The 17,679-nt window shown below is 35.3% G+C and overlaps 2 protein-coding genes across 3 annotated transcripts; both read right to left on the bottom strand.

The window, feature by feature from the left end:
* Positions 1-19: 19 nt before the first annotated feature.
* LOC149489431 (CIMIP2 protein GA14893-like) lies at positions 20-17,445 on the bottom strand. Its single transcript, XM_089713713.1, has 8 exons — positions 17,362-17,445; positions 16,949-17,087; positions 14,929-15,025; positions 12,987-13,162; positions 12,654-12,816; positions 12,104-12,242; positions 4,666-4,764; positions 20-195 (listed from the first exon to the last, which is right to left on the bottom strand). Exons 1-8 carry the CDS (start codon positions 17,406-17,408, stop codon positions 126-128), a joined length of 930 nt encoding a protein of 309 aa, XP_089569839.1. The 5' UTR covers positions 17,409-17,445; the 3' UTR covers positions 20-125.
* Elp3 (elongator complex protein 3) lies at positions 6,466-11,821 on the bottom strand. Of its 2 annotated transcripts, none has more exons than XM_089713084.1 (7): positions 11,186-11,821; positions 10,658-10,822; positions 10,188-10,302; positions 9,444-9,694; positions 8,550-8,719; positions 7,410-7,618; positions 6,466-6,691 (listed from the first exon to the last, which is right to left on the bottom strand). In XM_089713084.1, exons 1-7 carry the CDS (start codon positions 11,746-11,748, stop codon positions 6,497-6,499), a joined length of 1,668 nt encoding a protein of 555 aa, XP_089569210.1. In that variant the 5' UTR covers positions 11,749-11,821; the 3' UTR covers positions 6,466-6,496. The 2 variants fall into 2 exon arrangements, with proteins under 2 accessions (XP_089569210.1, XP_089569218.1); XM_089713092.1 differs by having other exon boundaries at positions 7,410-7,622; positions 8,554-8,719.
* Positions 17,446-17,679: the final 234 nt, after the last annotated feature.

Genomic DNA, 17,679 nt, shown 5'->3' with positions numbered 1-17,679 from the left:
TAAATAAAGGCTTGAAGAAATTAAAGATTTGATACTCAAAATATGTATATAATATATTGTATAAAAGGAAATAAAAGAATTTTCATTAAAATGTTGTTTGATTTAGTTTCACTTGCTTGAAAATTTTAAGGTTTGAAGTCACCACGCAGCCACCGCTTGGCGTCGCGAGTATCGTTGCCGTAGGTTTTGCCAAATCTAAACAAAAATAAAACAATCAGTTTATTTTACATATCTTCCCTTACACATATCACATACCTTCCCTTTTTTAATGAAACAAACATTAAATAAACAAATCTGCATTAAATAATAAAATTCAACATTCTTCTTTCCTTCGCTCGTTACCAACTGGTCAATAAATTTATAGAATTATACAAGGCTATAAGTACATTACAAAACATTTTATGGTGATAATTTTATGTAGTAAGTACTAAGGATACCACGTTGCACTGAATATAAGATTAAATAATTTGTGTCTATAAACATAAATCGTGAATATCATTCTTCTGTTATCATAAATGGGCAAACACTAGGTAACTAGGTATAGATGTTTGTAATGGTAATTCGGTCACATTTGCTTCTGATTTAAGGTGATCACTATAGTCAAAACCGAAAAATACCTTATACATATTGAATTTTGTTGAAGAAACTGTTGATACGATTGTCTTAAAAAAAATATATGTGATACTCAAGGATATAATTAACAAAGTGTATTGTTTACTTTTCATTTTAGAACGGCCTAAACATAAAAAAAATACATACAAATCAACCCCTTTTTGAACATAAAACGCATTTTGTTAGGAAAACGGCTACATATTTATACATGAAATTTATACCAAAAAATATGTTATGATATTTGTACCAATTTGTATTGATTGTTTTTTCAATTTTCATTATTATCGTTAAATTATCGAGAAAAAACTCGAATTTATAATAAAACTCACATAAAACCTCATCTCTATTGCATATTTTCGACGAAATTTGACGGTGTCAGTTCGACTCGGACGGGGGACTGTACGTGCGGTTTTTTTTTGCAAAATAACGCTAAAATTTACCGAATTGAATGTTTTGTTAAATTAAACCAGATTGTAATAGGTATTTACATGAGCAGTTCATGAAATGAAAGTTAAAAATAGGTATGTAAAGATATAAAAATCTGTTTGTAAATTAGTTTTGTTTTTGAAAGGCGTCATTGAATAATATCCAGTGTTGATAATTTTTGACAGTAAAATATTATATTAGGCCGGGAGTCGGGAGATACTGACACAAAATTCCGGGTCATTTGTAACAGGATGGCGGTTCTACAGGGGTCTTAGTACGCAATGACAAAAAGAAAAATGATGGTCAGAACGCTGGTACCGGCGGACTAGTCGCGGGGGCGTTAGTCAAACTTGTCGGATAAATAGCGGAAGTCAAACGATTTGTAACACAAAAATTTTAGAATTTACCGATAGCCCATAAAAAGATGTAGGCGGTAGTGACATGCCATACTTTTCCGGTGTGACTTACAGCCCGCCATACCGACGTGAATGTATTGATTTAAAAAAAATAATTTAACCATTTGTACCAGCCTAACTTTTGCACAGGTAACCATCGTTATTCAGCCATTTACGAAAATCGTCATGCCATACTTTTCGGACGATTCCAAATGGTCGCCATACCGCCGAAAATCTGTGAATCAAGAAGTGACTGTACCAAGTGACGGAATAATAAAAAAATAATTTGGAAAATCCAAAAGTGCACGCCTCATAATTTTTTTTTAATAAATATTTATTAATTATTATTTTTTTTTGTTTATTTAATAACAATTAAACCACATCGAATCAGACCCTGAAAAATGAAAGGGTTCTATTCCTGAGCATACTCAAGCGTAAGAGAAAAAAAAAGACTCGATTAGTAAAGTATTTCGGTCGCTATCGTGTTAACAAGAAAAAGGATCCGCACATACAGACACACGGACGTCCAAGACAGAACTTTTTTAAACTGTTTTTTAACTAGTTTAAATAACAAAAATGACATCAAAAATATCATGAACGTTAAAAATAGTGTTTTTTCTTAATATGTGTGTGTATGTATTATCTTACAAGTGCAATGTATGATACATAAAGACATTTTAAGTTTGAAAAATCAGATGTTTTGCGCGAAGTGACAGTAGTACCCACCTCAACGCTTCGCTTATGAGGCGTGCAATATTAAGTGTGACGAAGGCGTTTTTATTCTACAACCCAACATTCGCGATAGTATAATAAACAAATTAGGTGTCATTATAAATATCTTTAAATGAAAAACGAAGGTTTTTTCAATATTATTTCTTTTTATTTCGTGAAGTTCAGACTATACTCTTCTGAAGATGTCAACTCTTTGGAAAATCTGTTTAATCGGAGGATTTTAATAAGATACTAGATATTAGTCGCAGTCATCTGGAGGAATCTGCTATTTGATTGAAGACTAGAGCGATCATTAAATGACCACATTTAATTGAATGACTAAAGGACAACTCGTCATCCAACAATATGCCGAACGTTCTATCCGCTCTGTTCAAAGGGTTATACCTATTACAATTCGCTAACTAGTTGGACGCAGGACGTCATAGTAATACTTGCCGTGTGCCCCGCGTGGGCTGAGCCCCGTGCTCGCTTGGTCACGGTCGTCGGGTCGGATCTCTCTCTGCCCTCCATTGTTAGCGCAATGGTGGGCAGCGACAGATCCTGGCGCGCGGTGATCACGTTCTCCGAGGACGTGATCTCGCGGAAAGAGGAGGCGGAGCGGGTTCGCGAGAGGGATCCTCACGCGGACCCGATCCGGCGCCGACGTCCTATTGGGCGTCGTCGTCGCGTTGCGGCTGATTTACGCGGCCGCAACCAGCCTCCTTGACGAGGGGCGCCGGGCAATGGAGTGGGGATTTAGTCCATTGTCCGGTGGGATGAGGCGGCGTGAGACGTGTTCCGCTCACGCCGCTCCATGAGGGTAGAGCTGGCAGGCTCTTAGCTTGTTTGGGCCCGGTGACGGGCTGCCGCTGATGGGGTCACGGATGAATTCTACACATACCCGTGGCCCCGTCGTTGATGCGGCTTGACGGAACACAGTGGGGTTTTGGTCGGTAGGAATCCGACATAACCCACGGCCTCTTCCCCAGAGGCCGTGGGTATCTATGCAAGATTTCCCCACTAAAAAAAAAAAAAAAAAAAAAAAAAAAAGGACGTCATAGTAATGCGTGTTAAATCAACGTTCGGCCTAGTCATCCAAACAAATATCAGATTTAATCAGATGACGGTGACATCTTATAGACACAAATAAAGGAAACAATGCTAAAAACCATAAATTTAAAGTTACAACATCATAAAAAAAAGATTTGATCGAAGCCCTCATGTTTGATCTTCAACTGTACTATATTTTTCCTGTTGCTATAATATGGTGGTACTGATTTACACACGCCACATGCATTTTTCCAAAGCCACAACATAATACATTATCCAAGTTTGCGCCCTTATAAAACGGTCATCTAAAGCGTCAGTTGCCCAATTACTTCCTTGCCCGCGCCAACACATATAATATGACTGTTTAACTATACCGTTGAACTTTGTAATAGACCATAGATACCGACACACCTACACTGTATTTGAACGGAAGGTATGACATTGTCATTGCTATGGCTCTGGCAACCTCAGTCGCAGGAAAATCACTCATTTTGTAATGCGTTTAAAGATAAACAGTAGAAAGAAATAAACTCAGTTTAAAACACGTTACAATATTTTTGATTTGAAGCTGCTATAGTCGATCAATAGGCACCAAACTCTTAAATGGGTATAATATTTTAATGTTTAAAAATCCAAACACATTTTTTTTCCTCATTTCAAAGATGTAAGGGATTTAAAAAATCAACCACTAACTAACTACAAAATACATAACTAGTCGAAAAAAGCACGATTTCTTGTCCGTTACCCTATTTTTTTCGGTGTGTGTAGGTTGCATACATATATTCCTACTAGGTATGTAGAGATGTACAGAGAACGCTAAATACATCTGCCTGATAGAGGCCGTTCTATAGAATTACGTCAAATAATGTACTCCATCTTTTTTATATCTGTAGGTGAGATGTTCTCCACCCTAGTCATCATCAGGTCTCCAGAATATAGTAGATTCCGAGTAGAATAAGATTAATTTTTAAATTAGTGTTTTCTTAACTGTTCCCCACTCTAGAACTTATAATTACATGCTTAGTCATCTTAATGTCTCCAGAATGGGTCATGTAGTAGAGACCTTGCTTAATAAGGTTAATTTTGAAAGATGATTCTTCCTACATTACATTTACAACATACATAGTATACAATATTTACTATTCATAAATGTTACTGCCTCTCAGAGAAAGCATAAATTAGGTAGAAACGACTAACACATTACGATACAATACGATACATTTTACGATTCCTTAATCTTTGGTCACTTTTTCTTCAACAACGATGTATATTATAGGGGGCGGTTAAAAAAACAAATTCAAATGTAGTGACAGAATCATCAAGGTCCTTGAACCACGTAATTGCCTTAATCCAGTAGATATATTTTCTGTACTGTTCTACAAACTAAATGCTTTTGATTTCTAGCTATGTTACTTTAAAGTGAATCCTACAAAAAATTCTACTCCTAGACAATAAATATTATAAAACACACCTGAACAAACAACCCGGCACGTGGCCAGCATAATTCGGCAACATTCCGACATGCTTGTGGTAGATCTCCGTCGGGTTTATGGATAGCGGAGGATCAGGCCTGGGAAGGGAAAAGGAGAGGATTAAAATGTATGGAGGAAAAGATCAAAATGTATGTACATTATAACGTTCTGCATTCAATCATAGACAAATATTAAATATACTTTAGGCCAGTTTCACCATTTACTTTTAAAGTTATTTAACACTTTCGACGTATTTTTTTTTTTTAAACACTTTCGACGTATATTTTCATATAAATATAAAATATATAACTGCTATGTAAGTTAAAAAAAGACCGAGTTGTGAACCGACCATCGTATAGTAAAATTTTATGCGCCTGACATTTTTGTTAGGCGAGTTTTGAATCTTACTACCAATTTTTATTTTTATTGTTGAAATCTTCAATAATTCTTGAAATTGGTTCTTCTTTATTATTGATCCAAAATAAATTTCTGAAATAATGCTCCTATCACTGGAAGGAAATAATGATTAATGGAAGAAAAAGCTTTTTGGTAGACAACATTTATTTCTCTTTTCAATACAGCGAGTACATATAATGATAAATTAAGGAAATGTTTATCTACTACTGTATATTTAAAAATATCAAATACATAGTATATACTAGTAAGACGGTCGATATGAGAATAGGAAAAATACATAGAAACATTCAGATTTATTTTTATGTTATAGTTAAGATGATTACCTAATTAACATATACATATAACTATAAGGTGCTTTTACACCAGAGATGTGTGTGGATGCGTAGGGAGGGAAGTGTTTGAAAAGAACCAATAGCATCGCTTCAATGGCTAAATGAAGCGATATAATTGTTTTTTTACAAACACAACTCTCGGTAAGCATCCTCGCACATTTCTAAAGGAAAACAGGGGCGTAGCTACCGCCGTATCTGCCGTATAAATTATACGGGGCCCCCGCGCCAAGGCACGCTACGCTTCTGATGGAAAAGCACCTTTATAGTGGTATAGTAAGTCTATGTAAGCCCTTAGTAGAACATACATTCGCTATATTATTAGCGATAAAATAGACACTTATTTTTCTTATCAGCTAAAGAACAAAATTAATGTACATAACAAAGACGTCTTATAGACCTATACAAATAATAATATTATGTAGAAGAAACTGGGACTCATATATTTTATATTCAGAAACCTCAACATTTACAATATAATATTTAAAATTTTTAAAACAAATCTAGTAGGTGTAACCTAAAATATTAAAAGTGGCAACAATTTTATTGTAAGGCTCAAAACAAAAAATTCTTCACATTAAACCAATTAAAAAATAAGTAAAAAAAAAATCTTTTTAGATTATACAGTACATTTTCTACGTCAATTCGACAATTACAGCAATACACATTAAATACTCCATAAAGATAACTGGTACTAAAAGACTACACATTGACAAAAACAAATTTGTGCTTACGCGAACTACAAAAGACCTTAGAATACATATATAAATTGACGTAGAAGCGGTATATGCGAACATACTTGCAGTTAAAGCCGGTCCTCGTTAGACAAAGATAGAATATACATTTAAACCATTAGCTGAAAAGAGTCGGCATTGTAACCGACTATACACAACCCGGCTAAATTAGCTAACTTCAAACGAAGCGTGTTTTACGCGCAAGCCGCTTCTACCTCACTTTATATAATAATATGTATTCTAAGCAAAAATCCTTACATTGGAGAAAAAAGGAACATTAATTAACACCAAAGACTCAATTAGTCTAAATAATAAGACATTAAATTTCACAACATTTATTTTTAAAACATTTAGGCCAACGATTTGACCATATATGGTCCTTCGAGGTGGTATCCAATCTTCGCGTAATAATTCCTAGTTCCAACACCGGAAATGACCGCCATTTTGTCAGAGCCATGTTCCTCGACCGCTATACGTTCAGCTTCCTCCATTAGTAACATACCGAAACCCTGGTGCTGGAACTTAGTTGGATCGCGAGCATTCACCTGCAAGAAATGTGTTTATAATTATCTAGTTACTAGCTTTCCACCCGCAGCTTCGCCCGCGTTTTCAAAGAAAAACCCGCATAGTTCCCGTTCCCGTGGGATTTCCGGGATAAAACCTATCCCATTTCCCGGGATAAAAAGTAGCCTATGTCCTTTCTCGGATATCAAAATATCTCTATACTAAATTTCATGCAAATTGGTTCAGTAGTTAAGGCGTGATTGAGTAACAGACAGACAGACAGAGTTACTTTCGCATTTATAATAATAAGTATGGATATAAAACTCAAAGGTGACTGATATAGTGATCTATCAACGCACAGCCCAAACCACTGGACGTATCGGGCTGAAATTTGGCATGCAGGTAAATGTTAGGACGTAGTTATCCGCTAAGAAAGGATTTCCCGAAATTCTTGCGGGAGCGGGGAAAAACGGGGATGCACGTACAAAGTCGTGGGCGGAAGCTAGTTAATTTATAATTATCTAATTATTATACAAAATAAATCAAGTCATTAGACTTTATCTGTGAAACAGAATACATCCAGACATCATCTAATTAGTCATCTAGGAATATCAAGTTATTTCATACATTTAACGTACAAGTACATACATAAATAATACATATTAATATAATATATACACTGAACTGTGCATTTGCTGCTTGCTGTCAAACACACCACCCCCCTATTTACCCATCCCCCCCCTTTTACCCCCCACTTACCGGCACAACAGACCCGTAAACGTGCAGCTCCCGTACAATACTGCACTGCTTAAAGTCTGCATCTTTTCCCGGCTTCAGTTCAGGTCTATACGTGTCTTTGGCACACTTGCGCAGACGCAACAAACCGACCAAAATGTCCTGATCGGGATCTTCGTAAGAAAGGAATGTCTCCCAACCACCGTTCGCTACGTAGTCGCGGCGGACTAGTTCTACCTGTGAATTAAAAAAAATGTTGTGTGGTTTTATGAAACCACGGTAAAAGTGAAACTTAGGCACAAAATTATCGTATTTGTTTGATAATTATCGTACGGTTCGACCGTCACGCGATATGCGCTACACAGACCAAAAAGTTTGAGACGATATAATAAAAGTTTCACTTTAACATAAAAAATTAAAACAATACATTTTTAAAAGTACACAATATTTTATTCTATTACTTATAACTTCATGGTAGAATTATCTGACTTTCTAGATATTTGAGATAATCTAGCGTAAAAATAAATAAAATGGATGAATGAAATAGATCTATATATGTATATAAAAGAAAGTCGTGTTAGTTACTCCAATTATAACTCAAGAACGGCTGAACCGATTTAGCTGAAAATTGGCAGGGAGGTAGTTTACAGCCAGGAGAAGGACATAGGATACTAAATAATGTACCACGGCGAAGCCGAGGCGGACCACTAGAATTTTATAACAAACACTCAAAATAAAATTCTTTATAACAACAACAATATTGAAACAAACACATCAAGTATCATTCATGTTCTGTTCTCATTATACAAACTTGTGACATCTGAAATAATCATTTATAAAAAAAATATTATAATTTCAGAACTCTCTAAAACAATAACAATAAATAAAAATAAACCCAAAAAAATCCTTGAGTTGCTCACTCTCCCTGTGACATTTACAAAAAAAAATTGTTCAGAAAGAGACAAACTCAAAATATTTGCAAAAAAATATCTTGACCCACCTCATACGGGCGCAGTTTCCATTCCTATTGCATGGTTTTAACGAGATGCTATAATATAGCCTATAGCGTTCCTCGATAATTGGACTAACTAACTAACAGTGAAATCCTTTTCAAATCGAGGCTGGTTCCTGAGATTAGCGAATTCAAACAAACAAACACTAGACCCACCTCATACGGTCGCACTTTGTTGTGTATCTCCTGTATGCCCACCTCCCTGGTCCTAACGTCTCTACAGTCCGTGCCCAGATCAGCCATACGCTGTAACGCTAACTCACGGAGATTGCCATGTTCCACCCCAGAGGATACTAACGGCATTGGAATGTCGCGTTGTACTCTGAAAATAGTTATATAAATATTAAAAATGTTCATTGAAACAATAATTATAAATCAGTAATCAATTATTATGACAATTTTAGTGAACAATTGTCGTTGTGAGTAAATCCTAAAAGTTAACTCTTTAGAATAGTTGATTGTTTAGAAGTTATGGTGGAATTAATGAGCATACGCAAAAACTTCTACACTTATATGTTATTACTAGCTGCTCCGCGCGGTTTCACCCCGGCTCCACTCCTGTCGCCCGTAGCGTGATGAAAATATATAGCCTATATAGATTTCAGTAGCACTTTTATTTATTTTTCATTATAAATTAAACATATCAAGACCCATTCTATGTTTCAATGAAAAAGAATTGCATTTATCTAATCAACTAGCCTTCCGCCCGCAGCTTCGCCCGCGTTTTCCAAGAAATACTTGCATAATTCCCGTTCCCGTGGGAATTTCCAGGATAAAACCTATCCTATGTATTAATCCAAGTTATCCTTTATATGTGTGCTAAATTTTATTGTAATCGGTTCTTTGCGTGAAAGTGTAACAAACATACATACATATACATCCATCCTCACAAACTTTGGCATTTATAATATTGAGTAGGAAGTAGGATATCTCCATTATAAGAAAAATAAAACATCGTTAATTCAAATTTATACCTTATTTCATAGCCATAATGTTCAAATTCATGTCTCCTCTATTATAAAACTCTGCCCAGTATTACTACTTACCTATAAACCCTAGTCCACGGCGGCACCAAAGCCAATATCTTGGCAATGAGATCCACCAGTGTGGAAGGCGGGTAACTCTTGTAGCGCTTAGTCTTCCACAGTTCATATAGACCAGTTCCCCTTATCACTAGAGTGGGGTATATCTTGAGACCATCGGCTCTGAATGCTGGGTTCTCGAAGAATTCCTTGAATTGTTCCACGTCGCGATCGAGATCGACGTTTGGCAGATCGGGCATCATGTGAGCGACGATCTGAAATTAAATAAATAAATATTAAAGGACATTATTACACAAATCGACCTAGTCCCACAGTAAGCTCAATTAAGGCTTGTGATGTGGGTACTAGGCGACGATAAATATAATATTTTATAAATACATACATATATAGATAACACCCAGACCCTAGAACAAATAATTGCGTTCATCACACAAATATTTGGCCTGACCGGGGATCGAACCCGGGACCGTCGGCTCAGTAGGCAGTTACTTTACCACTGCGCCAACCGCGTCGTCGATTGTTTTTGATTTGATAAAATGATTATATTATGGTAAAGTATTAGGTACAATAAGTACATGCTGGAAGTGCATGTTAATTAAATCATGCAAGTTAGCATTTGTGAAACAATCTATTGTTATCTATACTAATATTATAAACTGAAGAGTTTGTTTGTTTGAATGCGCTAATCTCAGCAACTACTGGTCCGGATAGAACCTATGGACTATCTTAACATAAATAAGTACTAACTTTAAAGCCAGCATCTTTGGCCAAGTTGAAATTCTCACACACAGCTTTGACTGTGTGACCCCTGTTGGTGTCCCTGGCTATATCTTCATATACAGACTGCACACCTATTTCCAACCTGGAAGCACAGATAATACATAAAATATAATATCTATATTCTATATTGTTATGTAGTCTTAAGACTATTATGTACAATAGACCTTTAGCAAAAAACATATATATTATAAACTGGAAAAAACAAACAGGATTGAATACAATAATACTTTTGATATATTTGATTGATTTATTTCTATTATTTACACTGTACATTTCTTTTTTATTTAAAATATTTATTATTTAAGTACTTATTCTGCCATAAGTCACATTAGAAAAAAAACCACCAACAACCAATAAAAACAATTATCATTACAAAAATCAGTTTTTTCATTGATATAAAAAGCCCTTTGTTTAACATATTATCAAATAATACTTGCCTAGTACAACCATAGTTGAGCATGTCAGTCATGTGGCGCTGCAGACAGTAATCTGGCCTAGTCTCAATGGTGATACCAATACACTTAGTTTTGGCCTTCTCCGAGTATTTAACAGCCTCGGCAACACTGCCTGAAGTGTGGCCAGATAGGGCATCATGGAGATTCCTAAAAAGCAAAATAAATATTTATGCTTGTATCTAAATACTTTAAAAATGGAATTGAAAAACAATAGAGTTACTGCTGGAAGACCTCTATAAATTCAATCTTCAGTTCTGATTCAATTGTTTCACATTTTTATCAACTACACACGTAAAAATTGACTGATAAATTAGAAAGCCATTGTTAGAATATTTCTAAAACTTTATCATCATCAGAAACTTTATTATAATCAGTCTTTGTGAATTAGGACAAAGACAATAATTTATTGTCAGAAATAAACATAAGCAAAATAGATATAAAAGTTTATCATTCAAAAAATGTGTGGTTTCACTTATACAAACAACTATATGTTAACTGTGATGTTCTTACCTGATAAAATAGTCCCTATAGTCCTCCGGCAAGCTCATAAAGGTGCCGCCCATAACAATAAACTCCACTTTATCAACACTGTGACCCAACTGCTTTAGTTGTTCCACCCTGTGACGCGTCTGCAAATATGGATTGTAGCGAGCCCTTATAGCTCGCATGGACGTCGGCTCATAGCCGGTATAACTCTGCGTAGAGTATTCGAAATCCGAATCTGGCCCACCAGGGCAGTATACGCAGATGTTACCCGTAAAATTAATGTGTGGGCAGCGATGCGGCTTACACATAACAGCCACTACCGCAATCCCTGATGCTGTACGTATCGGCTTCGCTTTCAGCTTAGGCAACAAGTAACTCTTCGCATCCGACGGCACAGCTGCTATGATATCCACCAATCTTGGCGACGTATCCAGACCATACTTCGACGAGATCCTGGTCTTCATTTTGTTAAGGTTAACATCTTTCCCCTGACGGTGAGCCGCCTGCAGCTCTTGTATTATCTCCGATATCACGATCACCATTTTCTCCTCTTTCGAGAGGTCGGGCAAGGGCTTTTTCTTCGGCATTTTGATATTTTATTGCACAAATTTCGCGTGTTTTTACAAAAACCAGCCGCAACAAAACAATGACAGTTGACAACTGACAGAGAGCCGACCGCACGATCAATAAATCATTTTAGTGTTGCTACGTAATAAAATTAAAATGTGTCTTTGTAAATGCATGATATTTCTGAAAAATAACAACACTCCCGATCGCCAAACTGTGGAATATGTTTTATTTATTTATAGATCACTAAACAGTATAAAAAGCACTAATGTAATCAAAATTATTTAGTATAACTATGTGAATAAAAATTATTTAGTTCCCAGCAAAATTTTTTTCTTTCGAAAAGGAATTATTAATTTAATTCTGTTCACTTACTTGACTACATTCACAGGTGCCCATTCTGTACTTTGCCGACGCCTGTAATTCGATGAGAAATCACATAGAGCAGAATTTGTCAATTTCTTGGATGAATCCCCGAATCGTTGGAAGCCATATGGCACATGTCCAGCAAAGCCTGTTAATTAAAAAAATTTCAACATTACCGTCACTTTTAATTCAAAATTTGCAGTTAGGTACAATTATTAATGTTCTTATTAGTGTTTCCTTACGAATCGACTCTGCTGGATTATAACCCCAAATTTGATTTCGGACAAAAGACTGATGAATTTTTCCGTACGACATAGATGAATGTAAAAAATAGCGCCTTATTAAAATTACTAAAACTGCTTGTTAAGAATTTTGAGTAACTGTCATTATAATCATCACGTTTCCATGGTTGCTATTTATTTCTGACTGACATTTTAGCCGACCTAACATCGCTACTTCACCAAAAAGTTTTATATATAAATATATCGTTTTAAACACGACACAAAGTTTTTTATTGTCACTATAGATTATTGTTTGCACGTCTTTTCCTTGTTCTCACCTTTCTTGATATATTTCTGTGGATCTGAATTTTCCATGAAGTACGGACTGATAGAATGAGAAGCTGGCGACAGTTTCGGTTCATCCATCGGCAGATCTCTGAGTATTCCCGCACATTCGGGTCTCACCACCACTAGGGGTAACTTGAATTCAGCAGTTGCGGACTAAACAGAAAGTTTTAATTACTTTTATGAACAACTTGGCAACATTTTTCTCTATTCATTATTATCCATGATTCTTTCGCGCTGCAATTCAAAAATGTTCTCGAACATTCTTTAACATTCACATCTTCCATCCTTCTCTTCCGTTCTTAAAGAAGTGTGGTATCACTCACGAATCGGTCAACCAAGTCCCAGGGTTTTCCTTTGCCCGCTTGCAAGTCTACGACCCTCTCTAGCTGATTTCTAGCAGATCTCTGGTTCAATTGCGACTTTTGAAATTCTGACAAAGCTTCAGTCGCTGACACGGTGTATCTTTGTCCAAAATGCGCGTTCAGACGTGGTAGAAAACCTACCGATTAAAAAGGATCTTTCAAACACAAGCAGAGAAGAAGACGAATGTCTCTCTGTTTTTCTCCGCAAGATTTTCATAGATTATTATTGCATACTATACTTAAAACTAAAAAAATTTAATATCACCAATTTTATATTATTTATCGTAGGGAAAACTAATGCCTGTTTGCCCAGCGAATAAAACGAATCTGGAAACCTATCTCGTATCAGGTCAAACCGTATCTCAAAGCACGTACATTTAAAAGGGCATTATTCAAGCATGTACTCCCATTTCAATCCAGTTCCTCTGAGTCACTGAGTGGTAATTGTTAATGAAGCGACTCCCGTTAGAGACGCCGTCTGATATCCACGACGCGGACGCAGATGACGGTATGATACCGTATCCTTGCGATAATTATAGACTGTCAGATTTGCTGTTATTATCTGTGTATTTGACTTTTATGCGAATGGTAGATAATTGCATGTTTCGTTTTTCGGTAATTACTAATTACCGTTTCGTGGGTACCGTACCCGATGGTTATCTATTGGTAAGTTACTCGCTTGCATGTTATACTTATAAGCAAAGTTGGATAAATAAGTTATATGCAAATATAGAGAGAAATTTATAAATTAAAGGCAATCATAGGAAACCCTAAAATTGTCAATCAATAAAATGTCTACAAATTATCCATTTTTTTTTACTAATTTTTAGAAACTGTAGATAAGGTCGTACCAGGATTATTCATATTCACAACGTTGACGAGCATTTAGAACTAAGCGATGGTAATACTTAAACTTATTTGAAACAAATGTAACAGACTGTATGATCAAACAAGGCTAACAGTCAGGAAACCTAGAAATTCCTCAGACGACCCAGTGACTCAACGAGGTCTATTGAATCACTAGCTTCAAAATTCCAGAACATAAATACCTACTTAGGCTATTTCAAGGTTGTTTGCGTTAATAATTCCGTAATTTAGGGTTTCATATGAAGTTGAGCAGGTAACAAGAATTAAAAAACATTAAAGACTAGCCAAAGATAGATAATAATATATAGCATAAAATGCAGCGCTTTCATGTACTTATTATGAAAGAAGACGCTCTAGGAGTTCGTTATTTTTCAAACCTTACAAGTTCAAAGAAAATAAGTAGGTTTAGAACGGTATCATCAAAAGAAAAGAAAATAAAAATTGGTACTTAGCTAAGAAGATAATAATCGTAACTTATGACTAACTTATGTCGTCACAAACAGAAATTGTTACACTTCAAAAAAAACTAAAGCCTACGCTCCAAATTGAGAATCTTACGTTGTTTTGGTAACGTAAAATATTATCATGTTGTCTGTTGTAACATTTGAGATTAATGATAATACTTATTGATGATACGATTCTGGCACACGTTGTGTAAAACATGATACGTTTATGTCACGTTTCGTAACTTGCCTTTTGCCGCCTTTTATACATCTTTTAATCCTTTTAAAGCAATGATGATCACATTAAGCGCGGATTTACTCTTATATAAGTGTAAATTTGTGTCAGCTCTTCTTTATTTCATGCCTTTTGAAGGACGCAGTAACGGAATGATATGTTTTCATTATGTATATTGGTTTTATATGTCAAAGTATTTAGGAGATGAAAAACTTTTAAACAATTGCCTGTCCAAGGCCTCTCCTGCTTACTACCCTCCCATAGGGACATATTATAGGTACTTATATATCCGCTCTGACAGTAAATGTGAGCGAAACCAGTGTAATTTTAAAGATGTTAGATAAAAAATAGTTCATACCTTCGTATCCTGGAATCATGGGATGCTTGTACACTGGGTCGCCATTTCGAAACCGCGCGTTGACGATATCCACGTCTGTTTGTGCTGGCCGAAATATCTGTAAAAAAAAAAACAAAATTGATAAAATAAACTGTCAACCACACTGAAATCAGTACATTATTATTTAATTTCGAAATCTAAAATAATTAAAAAATAAGCATTAAGTATTTTTTTCATTTAATTTGCATTAGATACTTAAGTATGTAATTTATGTCTGTAAAAAATAGATTCACAATCATGGACGTATAAAAAAAGACGGACGGTATATCGCCTAAACATTGAGTGAAGCCTAGTAATGGCGGCGAAACATCCATGTGTGTGTGCCATGTTGCCATGGCAACAGCTGTGTTGATGACAATGGCGGCTGTATTTTTTTCTATAAATTTTGCCGTAATAATTTTGTCATTAAAACATAAAAGAAATAACTTGCTTCCCTGTGGAATGTAATCCCTTGTGTTTTGTTATTTAAAATTGTACTGTTGCGACACCATTTACCACGCAAGACGGCATTTTAAATATTTTTTGTGAAACAGTGACGCAGTTAATCAGTCGGTAGTTCACGACGTAATGGCGGCCGACTAGCTTACTATGGTGAGAGTGTGTGCGTGTTTATTGTCTTTACACGATCGCTAGCTTACTATGGTGGCTTCACGTTGTTTGTTCGTAATACGGCGTCCGTCTTTTTTTATACGTCCATGTTCACAATCAATAAAATAATGTTATTATTCAGTCTGTGGCTAAATCATTCTGAATGATTGCGCGCCAAACGTTTGATTCTTTTAAAACAAATTTAAATTTTTACAACCATAGTAAGAAAACAATAATTATTAAATGTTATGGTACGTAGATACACGTTTTATGTCCTTTGTTTTAATACCCATAAAAGGGTTTTAATGACGTAATCTGATATGCCACCTGGGTTTTTGGCGTGACGCTGTAGTCACCAGGTGGCGTGGAGGACTGCTAAACAGATCGGTATCGAAAGCGTGCCATATTCATGAATATTCATTACAAGGATACCCAGACCGCAATGTGGTTCGTTTGTTGAATTTTATTTACCAAGGACATTTTTACGTAGAAGTCGCAGTTGCTTTGCTCGAATTTAGAATTTGTTATAATCTAATATTTTATATTTACTGTAAGATTTAATGACTAATGGTACCTAGTAGAAGTAGTAGTAGCATACGTTTATTTGTACCATATTTCTTATCCAGGTTTATTACGAAAAAAATACACAAGAATGTACCTACATAGTTACCAAAAGGTGGAACGTATAGACGCATATTTCTGTGACTAAACTATAAGTAAATCTCATAAAATAATGGTATTTCCTAAGTAAATAAAGTTTATTAAGTATTAAGATTATGACAGTACTACGAACGAATGAATAGTACATTGTGTTTCATAAATAAATTAACACATATGTGTTAGTAACGGGGCCCTACACCACAATATAATTTTATAGCAGGCAATGATGCTGTTTTCTCTTGAAATGAGAATATTGCAGGCTGAAATTGAATTATAAAAACACATGTTTCTTCTTAAAAATACATACACTTGACCCTGCGTAAGTATATCTATTGAATTGTGGGTGCTATTGTGTACCTATACTAGATCGCTAAGTAAAGCACTTAGCACCCTATGACCCTAAAAAGCAATCTCCAATGCTTCGCATTACGAGTCGTACAATAAGTGATTAAAAAAAAAATATAGCAACCCTGATGGAAACCCCATTTTACCTTTGTTATATCGGAGACAACCCTGCAATAGATATGCACACGGCCCACAGGGTAATTTACATTTGATAAACGACGTAATTTTGGGAAATCCTATATGCACTGTCATGAAGTACTTACTACCCCGACTATAATACTGCAACACACGCACCTTCCACACAATTGTTATTTTTAATATAATAGTTTTTTATTTGAACTAACTACCTTCCAGACAATCGTAATTCCTAAGCGTTATCTCAATGTACCTGAAAATCATCAGCCGTTCGATCAGAGAGCACGAGCCTCTCTGAGTGATTCACGCTAGGGTCCAGGAGAATCTTATGCGTGGTGGACCCATATGTGTCGCCGATACGGTACTTGTATTCTGGACAGTGGCCTGTATAGCTGGAGGTAAGAAGAATAGGGTTGTCAAGGCTGTTTTTAATGTTTATAAATTTTGTTTAGTTTAAATTTTGCCATTCTTGTAGGTAATTTATCAATTCAACAGTCTACCTAGCAAAAAACCCCTTCGTCCAAAAATTTGCCATATGTATTTAGACAATTATCTATATTTTATTGTGTGTTTAGAATAATTTTAGAAATAAAGATTGTGCTGTGTAAGGAAAACGCATCTCCATATCCAATTAATTCATAAGAATAAGGAACACTAGTAGCATACCCAGGAATGTAGTGTGGCTGCGCGATGCTAACCAGGTCTAAAGCCATGATTTCAATGTGTTCCGTAACTAAATAATAATCAACTCATAATTTTTAATTTCACAACTAAATTTTGATCTGCCTTTATTGTATTCAAATGTGTATGTGATGTTTGTGACAGTATTTTCGATTTTTTTTAGTGTCATAATAATAAAATATACAACCTTTTTTGCGTGTACGTCTATTTATTATCTGTATAACTTTATAATTATTTATTAGCTTTTGAAAAAAATAAAAATACTTTCTCATTTCTCATAATTATTAATTTATTGAGTTATTT

The sequence above is a fragment of the Colias philodice genome, chromosome 3 (genome assembly GCF_061535455.1).
Source record: "Colias philodice isolate Cphi_HAF_F1 chromosome 3, ilColPhil1 Martin Lab GWU primary, whole genome shotgun sequence".
NCBI classification, from domain to species: Eukaryota; Metazoa; Arthropoda; class Insecta; order Lepidoptera; family Pieridae; genus Colias; species Colias philodice.
This window is presented reverse-complemented; position numbering and strand designations above follow the sequence as displayed.